Genomic DNA, 20,527 nt, shown 5'->3' on the forward strand with positions numbered 1-20,527 from the left:
TAAAATCCAGTCTGAAGGCACTTTAAAAATTTTCGAAAAATGAACCTATAACCAGAAATGTCAAATACACTATAAACATCAACGATTTATCAGAAACATATTTCATACACTACACAGATCTATCCAATGGTTCAAATCAATGAAGTAAAGGAGTCTTCTTCTCAAGCTAGAGAAAGTAGAACCGCAGCCCATACTCATATCAAAGGTTTGGGATTGGATGAACATGGGATTGCAAAGAGAGTTGAAGGAGGATTTGTTGGTCAATCTGATGCCAGAGAAGCTTGTGGGATTATAGTTGATTTAATTAAATCCAAGAGAATGTCAGGTAAGGCCATTTTATTGGCTGGTGGGCCAGGTACTGGTAAGACCGCTCTTGCGTTGGCTATTTCTCAAGAATTAGGTCCAAAAGTACCGTTTTGTCCTATTGTTGGATCTGAATTATATTCTGCTGAAGTTAAAAAAACTGAAGCTTTAATGGAAAATTTCAGAAGAGCTATTGGATTAAGAATTAAAGAAACTAAAGAAGTTTATGAAGGGGAAGTTATTGAATTAGCTCCTGAAGAAGCAGAAAATCCTTTAGGTGGTTATGGTAAAACCATTAGTCATGTTATAGTAGGATTAAAAACTGCTAAAGGTACTAAAAATTTAAGATTAGATCCAAGTATTTATGAAAGTATTCAAAAGGAAAGAGTTACTATTGGAGATGTGATTTATATTGAATCAAATACTGGATCTGTTAAAAGAGTTGGAAGATCAGATGCTTATGCTACTGAATTTGATTTAGAAGCTGAAGAATATGTTCCATTACCAAAAGGAGAAGTTCATAAAAAGAAAGAAATTGTTCAAGATGTTACTTTACATGATTTGGATGTAGCAAATGCAAGACCTCAAGGTGGTCAAGATGTCTTATCAATGATGGGTCAATTATTAAAACCTAGAAAAACGGAAATAACTGATAAATTAAGAACCGAAGTTAATAAAGTAGTAGCTAAATATATTGATCAAGGTGTTGCTGAATTAATTCCTGGTGTTTTATTCATTGATGAAGTGAATATGTTAGATATTGAAATCTTTACTTATTTAAATAAAGCTTTAGAATCAAATATGGCTCCAATTGTGGTATTAGCATCCAATAGAGGATTAACCACCATAAGAGGAACTGATGATGATGATATAAAAGCTCCTCATGGTTGTCCACCTGATTTAATCGATAGATTATTAATTGTCAAAACCTTACCTTATAATCAAGAAGAAATCAAAATCATTATATCAAAAAGAGCAACTTTAGAAGGTTTATCCATAACACCTGAAGCCCTTGATATTTTAGCTGAACATGGTGTATCAATTTCTTTACGTTATGCTTTACAATTATTAGCTCCCGCTGGTATATTAAGTTCTACTGCTGGTAGATCTGAAATCACCAATGAAGATATTGAAGAATGTGAATTTTTATTCTTAGATTCTCGTAGATCAATTAAAGTTTTAGAAGAAGGTAAAGGATTCCTTTAGATTATTTGATGTATAGTATGTTTTAACTACTTTATTAATAAACAATGTATTTTTAGCAAAGAAACTTATTTATCTACTATGTATTAACTGCCTAATTCATTACATTCTTGTAAGAAATCATTAGCAGCCATTATTTCAGTACTACCATAAATTACTTTCCTATTAGCATCAATATTAGCCCATTCTTGTAAATTTTGATATTCTAAATAATTACCACCTCCAACCACAAATACTAATGATTCTTGATATGATTGTCTTCTAGGAGGTTTTGAATGTCCTCCTCTTGATTTAGGATCAAAATATAAATAATCATCAGTTAATTGAACTGATGTTGATGATGCATTATTAGGATCCATAATTGCTTCAACTACATTTGTAACTGGTAATTGTTTCTTTTCAGGTATAAAATTTTTAATCTTTGTAGCAATAGTACTTAACCCTTCTGAAATTCTACCTTCAGTTAAACCATATAATTTTGATGATAATCCACTTAATAATGCAGTTGTATTGGTTGATCTGGCAGCATTATAATTGGCATTAACTGATGTATCATTTAATGAAGATATATTACTTAATTTTGTAATTTCTTTAAATTTTAAAATATAATTTAAAGCATTAAGATTCATATCAGGATATTTTTCAATTAAGATTTGTTTTGATTTTAAAATAAAATCTTGAGGTAAATCAACTAATAAGGATAAAATTAAAAATGTTCTTAATTTATCAATGGAATTATCTCTTTCAGCTGATGATTCAAGTAATTCAATAAATTCTCGTTGAATTTTTGGATCATGAGAATTTTGTTCAATTTCAAAAAATTTATCTAAATTCTTTGCTTGTAATTCATTAATTAAAGCTGCTAAAATATCCATATGCATATCTAAAGTAGCTTTTCTGGCAGTTAATTCAGGTAATTTTTCCACTGCTTGTTGTATATTAGCCGTATCGTTAGCGGCATTAAGATCAATGTCACTTAAGGATGTTATACCTGTTTTACTAGTTATATCTTTAGCATCACTTTTATAAGCATTTAATTCAACATCAGCACTTTCAACCACATCTGGGAAAGGTAATTGAGCATATTTATTCCAAAAGAAATCTTTTGGATCGACATCATAATTTTTACTTGTTGGTGATTGATTGTCTTGATTATTCTTATTATTATTATTGGGATTATATTTATAAATTTTAATGGTATTTCTTTGTAATTTAAATACATCACTAACCATACATTGATAAATCCAAGAATGAGAAAACATAGAAGCCAAATCAATATTACGATCTAATAATATCAATACTGGTCTTTGTTGAATTGATTGAGTAATTAAATTTTTGGAATTACTTAGATAATCTCTTAATTTAGCATCCAATTGACGAGCAACAAATTCAGCTGGACCTCCTTGTTGAGCTCTTATGACAGGTACATTATTTAAAGTTATAATGGTTGATAATAAACCATCAGCGATTTGATGAGATATATGTTGAATGGTATCTTCACTAGTATCAACTTTATTAAATTGAGTGAAAGTATGAGGAATATCTAATGAAAATAAATTTGGTTCTGTAACGATGAAATCTAAATATTGATCAAATACTTGTTTTATTTTAATTGATTTACCGGAAAGCGATACTTTCTTAGCAAAATCTTCTAATAATTCTCGATTAATCGATGATATGAAATTAATATAGAAACTTTCATATTTATCATTATCAATATCTTCAATCACTTGAACAATATTATCAATAGTTGGTTCTATAAAGTAGATAGCAGGGACATCAGGTAATTCTGTACGTTTGGAATTGATCAAAGAATGAACTGTTATCCCACATCTCAACAAGTCATTGACTCTTAATACAGATGATAATACAGCTCTTGATTTAGAATCCAAGATTAACACTTTCCAAATGATTTCTTCATTCTTAGAAGCCAACGTTAAATCAGCTGACCCATCTTTATTCAAATGAAGCATTCGTTCAAGGCTCGTTATTTGCCTTCCTCTCAACGTCTGGTCTGCCATTGTCTACTTGGATTGATCTGTTCTTATATGGTTGGGTTGGGTTGGGTTGATTGGGTTGATTGATTGGTTTGTTGGCGTTGTTTATTTATTTTTCCATTTGACATTTTTTTTTTTGGCTTGACGTGGAGGTTTACAACTTTTTTCTTTTGGCGCACACCATAATTATATTTGCTACCATATATCATGCTTATGAACTATCACAAGTATCTTGCAAGTTAACAAGAGGACTACAGTAACTCTAAGGATAAATAGCTATTGTATCGTTATTAAAAAAATTCTATACATTAAGTAGTTTGGTTATTTAACTTATTTACATCATGCCTGGAGGACCCATTTGAGGAGCTCCACCAGGACCACCTTGACCACCTTCCTTTAAGGAAGAACGACCTGCTTTCAAAAGTTCATCACATAATAATAAATTAGATGCAATCCCAGTGGCAGCAGATATGGCATTTCTAAATACACGATAAGAATCCCAAATACCTTCTACGGTTGGATCCATTGGTTCACCTGATTTCAAATCAACTCCGACAATATGATTTTCAAGAATTTCATCTTGACAATTGGAAATTGTTTCTAATGGATCTAAACCTGCATTTGATGATAAAGTTTTTGGAATAATTAATAATGCTTCAGCAAATGCTTTTACCCCTGATTTATTTCTACCTTTTAAAATCTCTTTATTATGTAATAATTCATGATTACAACTTAACCAAAATGCCCCTCCACCAGGTAATATAGATTGATCTTTTAAAACATTGGAAACTGATCTTAACCCATCTCTTATAGCATCTTTAGTTTGTTGTAATACATGATTATTTGATCCTTTAATTAAAATAGTAGCTGATTTAGGTAATTTATTTTCAGTAATATAAGTAAATTTATCTTCACCCATACTATTTTCATAAACTAAACCGGAAAATCCTAAAATTTGAGGACTTAAATCATCAACTGAATTTTGAGCTTCACCTCCACAAATTAATTGTAATCTTTCCATATTTCTTCTTTTGGCTCTTCTTAAAGCAAGAATTCCATGTTTAGCCAAAACATCTAATGACATTGGATCAATACCCTTTTGATTAATAATAACAAATCCTTTATTGGAATTTAATTCACAAACTTCATTTTTTAATTCTATAATTTTCTTTAATTTTTCATCGACAAATTTACGTTCAGATGCTACTAATTTTTCTCTTTGTTCAGCACTTGAATAAAAGAATCCTGAATTAACTTCAGTCTTTTCATATTCTAATGAAACATTTAATATTAATACATAAGCATTTTCAACTCTTTTTGGCATATCAGGATGTCTAGCACCATGATCTAATACTAAACCTTTAATTAATTCAGTTTCTTTAGAATGACCATTTTGCATGGTCATGATTTCAATCATATGTAAATCTATATTTTTAGAATCTTCACTATCTCTCACGGTTAATACAGCATCAGTAACAATGGGAGTTAAAATATCACTTAATTCTTGATTAACTTTAGTAGATAATGAAGTTCTAGCAATTTGCATTAAAAATTCCCGATCAAAAGTTTCTGGTTTATGTTTGAATACATCTAAATATTTTAATGATTGTTCTCTTGCAATTTCAAATCCATCAACCATAACTCTTGGATGAACACCTTCACTTATAAATCTTTCAGCTTGTTTTAATAATTCTCCAACTAATAGTATAACAGTAGTAGTACCATCACCTGTGATTTCATCTTGAGCAGTGGCAGCTCTAGCAATCATCACGGCAGTAGGATGTTGGATTTGCATTTCAGTTAATAATACTTTCCCATCTTTAGTTAATTTTAATCCTCCTGATCCATCAACTAATAATTTTAAAGTTCCTTTAGGACCTAAATTAGAGGCTAAAACAGATTGTAAACCTTGAGCCGCAGCAATGTTGACTTGCAAAGCTTGAGAACGTCTGATGGACTCAGCCTTAGGGTTTAATAATTGAAGTGACATCTGTTAATCTGTTGGTTGGTCGTTCAATATCAAATGGCAAAATAGCTGTTCACGTCTAACATTTGATTTGTATATCTCTCAGTTAACAGATTTTTTTTTTTCAACGTAAACGCGATTCAAAAAAAATTAATTTTTATTTACCCGGATTAGTTATAGTTAATATCAATACTGATGTACAACTATGTCAATTGATTTAGATAATAAGTAAAAATATAATGTTATGTGATTGAAGTGATTAAATAAGTATGTTATGAATATGATAGTTTAAAAAATAAAAAAAGAAAGAAAGAAAGAAAGAGAAAGTAAAAAAGGAAACGAATAAATGGTCCCTAGCAGGATCGAACTGCTGATCTTGGCGTTATTAGCACCACGCCTTAACCAACTGGGCCAAGGGACCGATTTTTTCTGCAAAATTTTTTTCTGACTTCATCATAATAAGTATATCGCACGTGAAATATGACACGTTACTTTTTATATAAAACATGAATTAAATCATATATTTAATATAATAATGTTAATTTAAAGTTGATTATGATATCTAAATGGTATTTAGTTTATGATAATATCTTTATTTTGAAGAAATTGGGTGTATTTTGAGAAATTGAGTTGAATTGATTTTTTTCTAAATTTATCACTATATTGAGAAGAAATATAATTTTATAAACCTGAAATAATATGAAAAATTATCATAACTTTAAATTTATTTAACAATGAAGGTATAAGGTCAACTAATAGATAAACTAAAAATGAAAGAATCGATATATTCAGTTACAAATCTTCTCCACTTAAAATAACGGAAAAACAGACTATAACAAAAATTGATCCGTCGGTTGAACGATCGTAATTGTAATTTTATTTTTCTTGGATAACTAACTCGTAAAAGTAATTAACTATGTAAACGGTTCTAATTAAGAAATGAATTATAACATAGTAAAAGTTAATAGTTAATGGATATAACGACAATTAGAATTATCATTAAACCCGGTACAACCCACAATAATTAATAGTATAATCTATTATCGTAAAAAGGGTTATAGCCACCACAATTTCTTCGTTCACTCATCCCCCTCAATCAATACCCCGCCAAAAGAAATGTGAAAATGGAAATATGAAATATCAAACTTTTTTTAATTTTTTGATTATAAATTTGCACCAATTTATCTAATCTCTATAATACCATATAACTATAATTTAATAGTAAGTACGACGATGACAGTTGGTGTTCCATTAAAAGATACTTCAGTATTCAAATCGATTAAAGTCGGTCAAAATGAATTGGCTCATAGAATCGTTTATGTCCCCACCACCAGATTTAGAGCTTTAGAAGATCATACTCCTTCTGATCTTGAATTGAAATATTATGGTGATAGATCAGAATATCCTGGTTCATTAATCATTACTGAGGGGACATTTGTATCTGATCAAGGATCAGGATATACTAATGTTCCTGGGATTTTCACTGATAAACATGTTAAAGCTTGGAAACAAATTACGGATAAGGTTCATAGTAATGGATCTTTCATATCAGCTCAATTATGGTTTTTAGGTAGAGTTGCTACTCCTCAAGTATTTAAACAAAAAGGTTTAGATATTGTTGCTCCATCAGCTATTTTTGAAAGTGAATATTCCGAAAATAAAGCAAAGAAAGTTGGAGTTAAAATTAGAGCTTTAACTATTCCTGAAATTAAACATCTAATTTATGATACTTATACTAATGCTGCTAAAAAGGCTATTGAAGCTGGGTTTGATTATATTGAACTTCATTCAGCTCATGGATACCTTTTAGATCAATTCTTACATCCAGTAACTAATAAACGTACTGATGAATATGGTGGATCAGTTGAAAATAGAGCTCGATTCACTTTAGAATTAATCGATCAATTATCAAAAGTAGTAGGTGCTAATAAAGTGGCCATTAGACTTTCACCATGGGCTAATACTCAAGGAATTTTAGCTCATGAAGATGTCATTCATCCTATCACTACTTTCTCCTATTTAATTAATGAATTACAAAAGAGGAAATTGGCCGGTCAAGAATTAGCTTATATATCTATTGTTGAACCAAGAGTTAGTGGATTGATTGATGTCGATGCCGAAGATCAACAAGGTACTAATGAATTCGTATATCAAATTTGGAAGGGGAAAATCGTTAAAGCTGGGAAGTATACTTATGATGCTCCTGAATTTAAATCAATTCAAAATGATACTGCTGATGATCGAACTTTAGTTGGGTTTTCAAGATATTATATTTCAAATCCTGATTTAGTATATAAATTGAAGAATGGATTAGAATTAAATGATTATGATCGTTCTTCATTCTATGGTAAAAGTAATTGGGGGTATAATACTTATAATAGACATGAAGAGAATTCAAATTATGATAAAGAAAAAGAATCTAAAGTTTTCCCAAGAGCATTAAAATTATAAGTTATATAGTAATTACAATAAACAAAGAATTACAAATGTTATTTATTTATTTATTTATTTATATATATATGGATGCAAAAAAAGTGTTTATGGATGATTTATAAGAGATGATTAAATTCTATTTACTGGACCACCTGGAGAAGTTTCAGTTCTAGCCGTTAAAACTTCAACTCCATCTTCAGTAACTAATAACATATGTTCGAATTGAGCTGAGAATTGTCCATCTTGAGTTGAAGAAGTCCAATTATCTGGCCAACTTACATCTTTATAAGTCCCTAAATTCAACATTGGTTCAATGGTGAATACCATACCGGGTTTAGCAATACCAACTGCTTTATTTTTAGCATAATGAGGAACATTAGGTTGACAATGAAATAATTCACCAGTACCATGACCACAATAAGTTTTAACCACAGAACAATTATTCTTAGTAGCATGTTCTTCTATTATATTACCTAAATCTCTAAATGGTAAACCAGGTTTAACAGCTTGAATAGCTAAATCTAACGATTCTCTTGTGGTTTCAACTAATCTAACAATATCAGGATTAGCTTTTGATTTATCCCCGACATAATAAGTTTCATTTAAATCAGAATGGAAACCTAAATAATAAATACTAACATCAATATTAACAATATCACCATCTTGTAATTTTCTTTTATCAGGAATACCATGACATATAATTTCATTTATGGATGTACATACTGATTTTGGAAAATTATAATAATTTAATGGAGAAGGATAACAATTTCTTTTAATACATTCTTTATGAACAATAGCATCGATTTCATCAGTGGTTACTCCTGGTTTGACAGCAGCTGCAGCAGCATCAAGGATTTCTCTCGATAATACTGCTACTTTTTTAATTTTTTCAATATTCTTGGGAGTATTAACAGGGATTTTACCAATTCTATCCGATTTAATTTCACTTATGGGTCTACCAGTTTTAGCATAATCAGGTAATTTGATATGTTTTGGAATAGTTCTTCTCCCTGATAAAGGATAATGAGGTCTTAAATCTCCGGTATAACTGAAACTAGGGAATGGATTATAATCTTCAGATCCATCATCACCTTTATGAATTGATTTATGATGAGACCAACTGGATCTAAAACAGGTTTGATCACAGAACACACTGGCGATGTTATCCTTTAAACAGACTGGACATTTCAAGTTCGATTCAGTATCTTTGCCACAAGTAGGAGAGGCACATACAGAAGTCATGTTTGGGGGTTACTGAACTCTTATGGTTTATTCATAATTGAAATTAAATTTTTTTATTTTATTTTTTCATCTTTTCTTTTTTTGGCTTTTGGGTCCTTTTTTTTTCTTTCGCGGTGTCTGATTTTGAGTGCAAATTTCGATTTGAAAGATCTTCTAAGAGATAACAATAGTTAATTGGTATAATACTATAAGTTAATAGATATTACTTATAGAGTAACTATTCAGTTGCAATGTCTCCATTATCATTCAACTACTACTCTAAATCAAACTTAACTAAACTGTAAATGCATTATATATACAATTGTTCTATACTAATTTATATACTCATAACAACATGATTTAACCAATTGATGGTTTACCTAAATTTTCAGGTCCAAAACTTAAGGGTAATAAATCTTCTAAATAAACTTTAATGAATTGTCCTGAATTCCCAAACATATAAATTGGGATATCAACTCCAAATTCTCTTATGAATTGTCGACAAATTCCACAGGGGGATATTGGATCCTTATCATCACTTGATATAGCTATGACTTTTAATTTCTTATGACCTTCCAATAACGCTTTTGATATTGTGGTTCGTTCAGCACAGATACATGCTCCATATGATGCATTTTCAATATTGGCTCCCGATATATATGTTCCTGATTCTGTAATCAATGTACATCCTACTCTGAAATTAGAATAAGGAGAATAAGAAAGATCTTTGGCAGCTAAACATTTTGATTTCAAGGTATTGAATTCTTCTGTAGTTAATTCTTTATGATCAGTATGAATAGTAACCATTATTAAAAGAAGGAGAACAAAAGGGATCTAAAAAGAATAAGAATGTATATATATATATATATATTGATTGATTTCTCCAATTTTGGTTATCTGTCTATTTGTGGGTGAAAAAAGCATCACGTGATCCGTTTTTTTGATCAAAATTTTGAACAGTGAGAGAATGAGACAGTGGCGAACTATAAACCAAAGAAGTCAATGGTTGGTTGATCATAACGATATAAGTTCAATTGATTAAACAACTACTATATCCATATATCCCCATAAATCATAATGTCCACATTAGAAGAATTGGAGAATGCCCAACAAGAAGAAGATTTAGTGGATCAAGAAATCTTAAACTCTTCAACATCAGATATCACTAGTCGAACTAAACTTTTAGATAATGATATAAAAGTAATGAGATCAGAATATCAAAGATTAAATCATGAAAAAAATGTAATGACAGATCGAATTAAAGATAATCAAGAGAAAATCAATAATAATAAACAATTACCTTATCTTGTAGGGAATGTGGTTGAATTATTAGATTTGGATGTTGAAAAAGAAGCCATTGAACAAGGTGCAAATGTTGATTTAGATGCTGCTAGATCAGGTAAATCAGCCGTTATAAAAACTTCTACCAGACAAACTATATTCTTACCTTTGATTGGATTGGTTGATCCTTCAACTTTAAAACCAAATGATTTAATTGGGGTTAATAAAGATTCATATTTAATATTGGATACTTTGCCGTCAGAATATGATTCAAGAGTTAAAGCTATGGAAGTTGATGAAAAACCAACTGAAAATTATACTGATATTGGAGGTTTAGATAAACAAATTGAAGAATTAATTGAAGCAGTAGTATTACCTATGAAACAAGGTGAAAAATTCCAAACTCTTGGTATTAAACCTCCAAAAGGAGCTTTAATGTATGGACCTCCCGGTACTGGTAAAACTTTATTAGCTAGAGCTTGTGCTGCTCAATCAGGGGCAACATTTTTAAAATTAGCTGCTCCTCAATTAGTGCAAATGTTTATTGGTGATGGAGCAAAATTAGTTCGTGATGCCTTTGCATTAGCTAAAGAAAAAGCTCCAACCATTATATTTATTGATGAATTAGATGCTATTGGTACTAAAAGATTTGATTCTGATAAAAGTGGGGATAGAGAAGTGCAAAGAACAATGTTGGAATTATTAAATCAATTAGATGGGTTTGATTCCGATGATAGAGTTAAAGTATTGGCTGCTACCAATAGAGTTGATACATTAGATCCTGCTTTATTAAGATCAGGTAGATTGGATAGAAAAATTGAATTTCCCTTACCTTCTGAAGAAGCAAGAGAATCAGTATTAAAGATTCATGCTCGTAAATTGAATTGTGATAATAATTCGGTAAATTGGAGAGAATTAGCAAGATCAACTGATGAATTTAATGGTGCTCAATTAAAAGCTGTTACGGTTGAAGCCGGTATGATTGCATTAAGAAATGGGAAATCAATTATAAAACATGAAGATTTCGTTGATGCTATTAGTGAAGTACAAGCCAGAAAATCAAAATCAGTAAACTTTTATGCATAGTATTATTGTTATATATATATATATAAATCCAATATACTCTCTTTAACTATAATATACAATGAAAAATGATCTAAACCAACGTGATAACACCATTCTAAGCAATGGTAGTGGTATTATTCTGAGATTTCTTTAATTCATCTCTTAATTTATTGGAAAATTCATCTTGATTATCATCATCATCCCAATCTTCTTCCCATAAATTAGCAGTATTAACTTTGGGTTCATTATTAAACTTATCATCTTCAGGGAAATCTTCAAATTCGTCGTCTTCTTCCAAGGTCTTGATCACCTTTTGTTCTTCTTCTTCCTTAGGTGGTTGTGTTTCACTTGACATAATTGAATGCTTTTAATATAATGATATAAATGTATTCTATATATATATATAAACGTCAATTGCCACTAATTCTTATACGTTCAATTCAATTTTCTATCTCTGAAGTTTAAACACCCAAAAATCAAATCACGTGATCATTTTTTTTGGATGGCTCATATTTTTTTTTTCAGGCTCTTCTCTGTAAATTTAAGTAACTATAGCTGTAAAAAGGGTATCATCAATTTAATCAATTCACCGAAAGTTAATCAACAAATACAAGTCAATAATCCTGATGAAAGAGGTGGTTGTGGATATTGCTCCCAAATGTATTCTGGGTCTAGAATTCGGAGCTTTATCCTCTAAGGATATTGTGGCTCAATCTGAAGTTGAAGTTACTACTCGTGATTTATATGATCTAGAAAAAGGTAGAGCTGCTAAAGTTAATGGGGCTCTTGATCCTAGAATGGGGGTTTCTGCCAATACTTCAGAATGTACTACTTGTCATGGTGGTCTTGCCTCTTGTCATGGTCATTTCGGTCATGTTAGATTGGCATTACCTGTGTTTCATGTTGGTTATTTCAAATCAATCATTCAAGTATTACAATGTATTTGTAAAAATTGTTCAGCTATACTATTGGATGAACATGTTAAACGTCAATTCGTTATTGAATTAAGAAAACCAAACATTGATAATTTAAAAAGAATGAGAATCTTAAAGAAAATATTGGAACAATGTAAAAAGCAAAGAAGATGTCTTAAATGTAATCATATTAATGGTGTGGTTAAAAAAGCTGCCAGTGGTGCTGGTCCAGCTGCTTTAAAAATCGTTCATGATACTTTCAGATGGATTGGGAAAAAGACTGTTCCTGAAAAGGAATATTGGGATCAAGAATTTGATCAAGTATTTTCCAGAAATCCTGAATTGGAAAAATTTATAAAAAGAGTTCATGATGATTTAAATCCTTTAAAAACGTTAAATTTATTCAAACAAATTGATCCTGCTGATACTGAATTATTCGGTATAGATCCTGCAAGAGGAGGTAGACCAGAAATGTATATTTGGAGATATTTACCTGCCCCTCCCGTTTGTATCAGACCATCAGTCATGATGGATGCTCAATCAAATGAAGATGATTTAACGGTGAAATTAACTGAAATCGTTTGGACTTCAGGTTTAATCAATGCTGGTATAGAAAAGGGGATTTCCATTAATAATTTAATGGAACAATGGGATTATTTACAATTATCTGTGGCGATGTATATTAATTCCGATGCCGCCAATCCTGCTTTATTACCTCCAACTGGTGGAGCTGGTGGTTCAGGTGGAGGTGCGAAATCAGCCAAACCAATCAGAGGGTTCTGTCAAAGATTAAAGGGTAAACAAGGTCGTTTCAGAGGTAATTTATCGGGTAAAAGAGTGGATTTCTCTGCAAGAACCGTTATTTCTCCTGATCCAAATTTAAGAATTGATGAAGTGGCAGTCCCTGATAGAGTTGCTAAAGTGTTAACTTATCCGGAGAAATGTACCAGATATAATAGAAAGAAATTACAACGATTGATTGTTAATGGTCCTGATATTCATCCTGGGGCAAATTATGTCGTAAAACAAGCTGAAGTTCAAAAAAGAAATTTAAGATATGGTGATAGAGTTAAAACTGCTAAGAATCTTCAAATTGGTGATGTAGTAGAAAGACATATTGAAGATGGTGATGTGGTTTTATTTAATAGACAACCTTCCTTACATAGACTTTCAATTTTATCTCATTTTGCCAAGATTAGACCATGGAGAACTTTCAGATTAAATGAATGTGTTTGTACTCCTTATAATGCTGATTTTGATGGTGATGAAATGAATTTACATGTTCCTCAAACGGAAGAAGCAAGAGCTGAAGCTATGAATCTTATGGGGGTAAAGAATAATCTTTTAACTCCAAAATCAGGTGAACCAATCATTGCAGCTACTCAAGATTTTATTACTGGGTCTTATTTAATATCTCATAAAGATTCATTCTACGATAGAGCATCATTTGTCCAATTATTAAGTATGATGTCCGATGCTGATATTCAATTTGATCTCCCTCCTCCAACTGTTTTCAAACCAGTTATGCTTTGGACAGGTAAACAAGTATTTTCATTATTAATTAAACCAAATAAAAAATCAAATGTGGTGATTAATCTTGATGCCAAAAATAAAACTTTCATTCCTCCAATCGATCCTAAATATCCTAGTGAAATGTCTCCTAATGATGGTTTCGTTATCATTAGAGGTTCAAATGTTTTAAGTGGAGTTATGGATAAATCTACTTTAGGTGATGGTAAGAAACATTCTGTATTTTATACTATTTTAAGAGATTATGGTCCTGATGAAGCTGCTGTTGCCATGAATCGTATGGCTAAATTATGTGCTAGATACTTGGGTAATAGAGGGTTTTCCATTGGTATTAATGATGTTACACCTGGTGTTGATTTAAAAAATAAAAAAGAAACAATGGTTGAACAAGCTTATGCTAATTGTGATGAATTAATTCGTTTATATAATCAAGGAAAATTAGAAACTCAACCCGGTTGTAATGAAGAACAAACTTTAGAAGCCAAGATTGGGGGTTTACTTTCTAAAGTTAGAGAAGAAGTTGGGGAAGTTTGTATTAGAGAATTAGATTCACTTAATGCTCCTTTAATTATGGCAACTTGTGGTTCAAAAGGTTCTACTTTAAATGTGTCTCAAATGGTGGCGGTTGTGGGTCAACAAATTATATCGGGTAATCGTGTTCCTGATGGATTCCAAGATAGATCATTACCTCATTTCACTAAGAATTCCAAAACTCCTCAATCTAAAGGGTTTGTTAGAAATTCATTTTATAGTGGTTTAACTCCACCTGAATTTCTTTTCCATGCTATTTCAGGTAGAGAAGGGTTAGTTGATACTGCGGTTAAAACTGCTGAAACCGGTTATATGTCGAGAAGACTTATGAAATCTTTAGAAGATTTATCATCTCAATATGATACCACGGTTAGAAATTCATCTAATGGTATTGTTCAATTCACTTATGGAGGAGATGGTTTAGATCCTTTCGAAATGGAAGGTGATGCCAAACCAGTTAATTTCAAACGTCAATGGGATCATTCATTCAATATCACTTTCAATATTAAGGATAAAGGATTATTACCTTATGAAATCATTGATTTGGTCAATTCTATATTAAATACATTGGAAAATAGATTAATACGCCATGATAATGTTGGAAATGTATTAGAAAATGAAGACGAGTTTGAAAATATAGAATTTATTGATCAAAATGAAGCCGAAAGAGAATATTATCAATCTGTTAGAAGTTTTATATTTGATAAAGCAGAACAATTAGCCAGAATAAGAGAAAATAAAGGATTACAAGCTTATTTGACAGATACCGGAATGATTCATGATGTAACTGAAGAAGATGCTACAAGTGTTAATGCCATTGATCAATTATTAAAGATTTCAACCCATTCAATTGAAAAATTCTTAGAACAATGTTTATATAAATATTCAAGAGCAAAAGTTGAACCTGGAACTGCTGTGGGTGCTATTGGTGCTCAATCTATTGGTGAACCAGGTACTCAAATGACATTAAAAACTTTCCATTTTGCAGGTGTGGCATCTATGAATGTTACTTTAGGTGTTCCTCGTATTAAGGAAATTATTAATGCATCCAAGACAATTTCAACTCCAATTATTAATTCTGTATTGGTTAATGATGATGATGAAATTGCTGCTCGTGTGGTTAAAGGTAGAATTGAAAAAACCTTATTAAAAGATGTGGCATTTTATGTTCAAGATGTTTATTCTGATGATTTAGCATATATTTCAATTAAGGTTGATCTTAAAACGATTGAAAAATTACAATTAGAATTAACGATTGATAATATTGCTAAAGCTATTTATACAGCTCCAAAATTAAAGATTTTACCGGGTGAAGTTTCAGTTACTTCAAAGGATAGAATTAATGTGCTTGTAACATTAAGAGAATCTAAAGCTGATATATTAAAAGGAGTTAATGATGTCAATACTTTATTCTTTAGAATGCAACAATTAAAGAGAGCCTTACCAAATATTTGTATCAAGGGTTTACCAAATATTTTCAGAGCTGTTATTAATATTCGTGATGATAGTAAAAAGGAATTATTGGTTGAAGGGTATGGATTGAAAGAAGTTATGAGTACAGAAGGGGTGGTTGGTACCAAGACCACCACCAATCATGTTCTTGAAGTGTTTGAAGTTCTTGGTATTGAAGCTGCTAGAAGTTCAATCATTAAAGAAATTGATTATACCATGAGTAATCATGGTATGAGTGTTGATCCTCGTCATATTCAACTTTTAGGTGATGTTATGACCTATAAAGGGGAAGTATTAGGGATCACCAGATTTGGTTTAAGTAAGATGAGAGATTCAGTATTACAATTGGCATCATTTGAAAAGACAACTGATCATTTATTCGATGCTGCATTCTTTATGAAGAATGATAAGATTGAAGGTGTTTCTGAATGTATCATTTTAGGTCAAACCATGAGTATCGGTACTGGTGCTTTCAAATTAGTCAAATCTTCTAATTATGATAAGAAGGTGTTGACAAGGAAACCATCCTTATTTGAAGAAATATGTGATGGTGGTAGTAATGGTAGTATAAGTGTATATTAATAATTTAGTTTTCCTGTACATAAAATACATGTGTAAACTTTAAAAAGGTAAACAAAAATAAATATCTGAATCAAATATTGTAGACCTTCTAACCCATCTTCAACCATCATCTTCATAAACTATATGTCGTCAGTACGGGATTCGACATTCTCATATGTCCATCTTGATAATCCCAATCGAGTGTTGTATATGGAGAAATGGAGAGATGATTCCATTCCCTTTGATGCCATTGATACTCAACAATTATTAGATGCTACATCATCAATACTACCATTCACCTTATTAGATGATGAAGAAGAAGATGGATCGATACCATTACAACCAGCCACTTTGGGAGCTAATTTATACAAGAAGAGAACAGCCAATAAAGATAAAACATGGAGCGATTTGGGTATAAGAGATAAGTTCATTAATGAAGGGTTGAATAGTAATCCTTCTATGGTTGATCGAAGTTTATTAGGATTCTTACGTACTACTGAAGCAGATGGTGGAACAAATCAAATGACAGTGGCGGAATATTTATCGAATGGGTTTCAAATAAGTGATAACAATGATGTTTTATTAAATTCGGAATTGGTTAATGATAGTACATTTAGTGTTCATCATGGCGATTTTTTTATAAATTCAACGGCATCAGAAGCTCAACTTTCAAATAATAATAATAATAATGGTGGCGCTAGTGCTAATAATACATCTTTCCAACCTTTAAGAAGCTCCTCGATAGGTACGTCAAATCATCAAGGAATAATACAAACTCCTCGTGTTGGTAGAACTCGTCAAGCTTCCAACGATCGTATTTTCCAAACTCCAATTACACGCATAATGAGATAATGATATATATTACTGATACATATATGTATAATACATAAATAAATAAATAAATGAATGAATGGATGGGTTAATTATATTTCTTTCTATTGAAGTAGCTTAATCTTATTATAGTCTATTTCATCCTTTAATTCTTCTAATTTTAATTTTCGTTTTTGAGATTTTTCACATCTTCGTTTTATTCTAATACCAGCTAATACAAAAAGAGCTAATTGTTTGAATGTTAAACGTTTACCTTGTTTTAACTTTGCAATTCTCATTGATGAATAATCAGGATAAATTCCAACTCTAGTTAAATTGTATAATTCATTTCGAAGTGATTTATCTGAATTTTTAATTGAGTTAATGGCAAATAAGTACATGATTTGAAGATCATTAGCTCTTAAATTCATATCATATAATTTGGCTTTATAATAAGTCAATTCATTCTCTAAGAGAATGGTCTTATCACTATTATCCAAATTCAGTGAAGATTGTAATTTCTTATTTAAAACTTGAACTTTCCTTTGTAAATATTGATTTGATTTATTTAAATCATTATCAGATTGGATCTTTAATTTTGATGATAGTTTCTCACTTAAAATATTCTCTTGCATAAGCTCTTCAACCTTATTTGCTAACTTCTTACAATGACTCTTAGCAGTTAATAATTCTTCCTTCAATTCATTAACTTTAATCTGTTGTGAAATACTTTCATTTTTAATTGATTTATTTTTGGATTCTTCTGATATCATCAGGTTTAATAATTCAGCATTATCCTTTTCTAACCTTTTAAGATTAATTTCAGCGGCGGTATAACGAGAAACTGCTTCATTTAATTCTTGTGTAAGGCCTTGAGATGATTTGGATGCTTCTTTCAATTGTAATTCTAATAAAGCTTGTACTGGAGATGGATCATTACTCTTACTTTCTTGACTATTCCTAATTAATTCTTTTTGTAAATCAATTTGACTTTCCAAAGATGATATCTTATCTTTATATCTTGTGATTTCAATTTGATAATCTTTTCTTAAACTTTCAATATCTTGTTCCAACTTAAGAATTCTTGATGCATCTTGATTTGATTTTAATTTCAAATAATCAGTTAATTCTTGATTATTATTGGTACTATTATTATTGTTACTTGAAAAGTTTTTAACCCTATTATTGGTGATAAATAATTCTTCCTTATACATTTCTTCTTTTTCACGTAAAGTATTTTGAAGTTTTTCAATTTGATATTTTAATATTTCAGAATTCTTTGTTTTAGTATCTAATTCAATTTCAATATCTCTGAATTGTAAATCCAAATCTCTTAATTTCTTGGAATAATTGTCAATAACTGTCTTTAATTCTGTATTTTCAGAAATTAAATTATCAAATTTAGTATCAAGATCTCTATTTTCATTATTTGAGCGTAATTTCAAAAATTCTAATTCTCTAGTTTTGGATTTTAAATCTTCAGTTAATTTATCATTGATATCTTCCAACTTCTGTTTATCATGAGTTAAACGTGACATAAGTTCTTTAGATGAAAGATGGTTTCCTGTTACTGTTTCAATCTTATGGTCAAGATTTGATTTTTCACTCTTAAGACGAGCCAACTCTATTTTCAAATCATCTAATTCTAATTCTAATCTTGAAGTCTTAGAAGAAGACGATTCATATTTTGTTTTCAAATTTTCATATTCATGTTCATAATAGTTGACTCTTTCTTGAAGTTCAATGACTTGTTGTTGACTTTGATGTAATTGATTATCTGCTATTCCACCATGTTTAAGTTGACTTTTTAATGATTCAATTTGCATTTCATAAGTTCTTAATTGAGATTTTATTGAAAATTGAGCATCATCATTATTCAACTTTTCTCTTTGTATGGAAGTTAATTCATCATTTAATCTTTCATTACTAGCTTTTAATGAATCTAATTCTTGGGATTTTATTGCTAATGCTCTATCTTTAGATTCAATTTCTTCTGTTAAAATATGATATGATTTAGATGAATCTTGTAATTCTTTATTATTGAATTCAACTTGTGATCTTAATTTGTTTAATTCTGATAATAATGAATCTCGTTCATGATCAAATTCTGTATGTGAATTATTTATGGTGGATTGAAGAGATTCATACTGACGTTTCCAGTTATCTACTTCTTTCTTCAATGACAGTCTTGATTCTGAAAGGTTCTCACATGTTGCCTCTAAAGCTTTGATTTGATCTCTTAATGATGATATAGAACTTTCAGAGCCATTTGAGATTTCCTTATTCAGATGGATTAATTCTTGAATTTTACTATGAAGATTTTCATTTTCCAGGGCAAGTGAATTATTGGTTGATTTCAAATCATTTAATTGTAAGGATATATTATGATTTTCTTGTTGCAGGATATGTAATTTTTGAATCAAATCATCTTGATTAGTATGGGATGTGTTATTGGCTAAGTTTAATAAATGTCTAGATTCTCTAAGTTCTTTTTCCAACCCATCTATATGATTATCCTTTTCTTGAAGCTGATGTTCATAACTAGTAACCTTTTCATGCAAATATTCATCATTAGTTGATTGACCACCTTGAAGTAACTTTAATTTCTCTATGTGACTGATTGCAGCTGTTAATTCTTCTCTTAATCTAAAGTTTTCTGAAAGAACTTGTCTTTGTTCTTCAGGAGTACCACGAAGAAACTTTTGAAGATCGATAACCTTTAATCGAAGAATGTAATTTTCAGAATTCAATTCACGGATTCTATCATCTTGTTCTTTAACTGAAGCAGCCCCATTATTGATAAGATTTTTAGAAAAGTTATTATTATTATTATTATGATCTTTGTCAGATCTAGCTTGGGGATGATACGATTGTATGGTAGGTTGATCTATAGAATGAATTGAATCAGTAGTATACTCAAACGTAGTATCAGCGAATGATTCATGTTCTTTCGGTATATCTGCTATGGGTTGAAATAATGATCTTCCAGTAGATCTTGTATTGGTAAAAGTATCAGTAACAGGTTCATAATGACTTGACTTGACACCAATCGGAGTGAAATCATTAGTGGCCACATTGGTTCTGTTCCTTTGAGGAGTCCCCACTAGTCTACTCCTGGAAAACATGGTCTGGCCTTGTTATACCTTTTCTATCTGCTGTATTATATCAATTGATACAAGGATACCGCTAGTTGTTTTGATATTGTAAACATTTCAAAATGTAAACAAATCCACAAGACGCGCTACCTAGCTGTATACAGG

At 30.5% G+C, this 20,527-nt stretch overlaps 11 protein-coding genes and 1 non-coding gene across 12 annotated transcripts; 5 read left to right on the plus strand and 7 right to left on the minus strand. All coding sequences in view use genetic code 12, as the record gives it.

The window, feature by feature from the left end:
- Position 1: 1 nt before the first annotated feature.
- Positions 2-1,551, plus strand: DFJ63DRAFT_206263 (RuvB family ATP-dependent DNA helicase pontin). Its single transcript, XM_064903977.1, has one exon. It carries the CDS (start codon positions 127-129, stop codon positions 1,507-1,509), a length of 1,383 nt encoding a protein of 460 aa, XP_064761273.1. The 5' UTR covers positions 2-126; the 3' UTR covers positions 1,510-1,551.
- Positions 1,552-3,682, minus strand: DFJ63DRAFT_206264 (syntaxin-binding protein). Its single transcript, XM_064903978.1, has one exon. The coding sequence runs from the start codon at positions 3,525-3,527 to the stop codon at positions 1,593-1,595; it is 1,935 nt and encodes a 644-aa protein (XP_064761274.1). The 5' UTR covers positions 3,528-3,682; the 3' UTR covers positions 1,552-1,592.
- Positions 3,683-5,637, minus strand: CCT6 (chaperonin-containing T-complex subunit). Its single transcript, XM_064903979.1, has one exon. It carries the CDS (start codon positions 5,491-5,493, stop codon positions 3,838-3,840), a length of 1,656 nt encoding a protein of 551 aa, XP_064761275.1. The 5' UTR covers positions 5,494-5,637; the 3' UTR covers positions 3,683-3,837.
- Positions 5,638-5,816: 179 nt separating this feature from the next.
- DFJ63DRAFT_t108 lies at positions 5,817-5,890 on the minus strand. The gene has a single exon. It is a non-coding gene; the product is annotated as a tRNA-Ile (tRNA).
- Positions 5,891-6,702: 812 nt separating this feature from the next.
- On the plus strand, positions 6,703-7,920 carry DFJ63DRAFT_323308 (alkene reductase; the record flags this gene model as incomplete). Its single annotated transcript, XM_064907509.1, has 1 exon — positions 6,703-7,920. The coding sequence occupies one exon, from the start codon at positions 6,703-6,705 to the stop codon at positions 7,918-7,920; it is 1,218 nt and encodes a 405-aa protein (XP_064761276.1).
- A 56-nt stretch (positions 7,921-7,976) lies between these two features.
- Positions 7,977-9,314, minus strand: DFJ63DRAFT_206392 (methionine aminopeptidase). Its single transcript, XM_064903985.1, has one exon. It carries the CDS (start codon positions 9,142-9,144, stop codon positions 8,032-8,034), a length of 1,113 nt encoding a protein of 370 aa, XP_064761277.1. The 5' UTR covers positions 9,145-9,314; the 3' UTR covers positions 7,977-8,031.
- Positions 9,314-9,993, minus strand: DFJ63DRAFT_206322 (cytidine deaminase). Its single transcript, XM_064903984.1, has one exon. It carries the CDS (start codon positions 9,928-9,930, stop codon positions 9,484-9,486), a length of 447 nt encoding a protein of 148 aa, XP_064761278.1. The 5' UTR covers positions 9,931-9,993; the 3' UTR covers positions 9,314-9,483.
- A 1-nt stretch (position 9,994) lies between these two features.
- Positions 9,995-11,793, plus strand: RPT5 (proteasome regulatory particle base subunit). The gene has a single exon (XM_064903986.1). The coding sequence runs from the start codon at positions 10,201-10,203 to the stop codon at positions 11,488-11,490; it is 1,290 nt and encodes a 429-aa protein (XP_064761279.1). The 5' UTR covers positions 9,995-10,200; the 3' UTR covers positions 11,491-11,793.
- On the minus strand, positions 11,585-11,824 carry DFJ63DRAFT_336682 (proteasome regulatory particle lid subunit; the record flags this gene model as incomplete). Its single annotated transcript, XM_064908420.1, has 2 exons — positions 11,585-11,793; positions 11,818-11,824. 2 exons carry the CDS (start codon positions 11,822-11,824, stop codon positions 11,585-11,587), a joined length of 216 nt encoding a protein of 71 aa, XP_064761280.1.
- DFJ63DRAFT_206558 (DNA-directed RNA polymerase III core subunit) lies at positions 11,794-16,935 on the plus strand. The gene has a single exon (XM_064903990.1). It carries the CDS (start codon positions 12,096-12,098, stop codon positions 16,476-16,478), a length of 4,383 nt encoding a protein of 1,460 aa, XP_064761281.1. The 5' UTR covers positions 11,794-12,095; the 3' UTR covers positions 16,479-16,935.
- On the plus strand, positions 16,597-17,309 carry CTA6 (Cta6p; the record flags this gene model as incomplete). The annotated part of the gene is made up of 1 exon (XM_064908690.1): positions 16,597-17,309. The coding sequence occupies exon 1, from the start codon at positions 16,602-16,604 to the stop codon at positions 17,307-17,309; it is 708 nt and encodes a 235-aa protein (XP_064761282.1). The 5' UTR covers positions 16,597-16,601.
- On the minus strand, positions 16,936-20,526 carry DFJ63DRAFT_206462 (uncharacterized protein). The gene has a single exon (XM_064903989.1). It carries the CDS (start codon positions 20,390-20,392, stop codon positions 17,393-17,395), a length of 3,000 nt encoding a protein of 999 aa, XP_064761283.1. The 5' UTR covers positions 20,393-20,526; the 3' UTR covers positions 16,936-17,392.
- Position 20,527: the final 1 nt, after the last annotated feature.

This window comes from Scheffersomyces coipomensis, assembly GCF_036884675.1.
Source record: "Scheffersomyces coipomensis strain NRRL Y-17651 chromosome Unknown DFJ63scaffold_5, whole genome shotgun sequence".
Lineage (NCBI taxonomy): Eukaryota > Fungi > Ascomycota > Pichiomycetes > Serinales > Debaryomycetaceae > Scheffersomyces > Scheffersomyces coipomensis.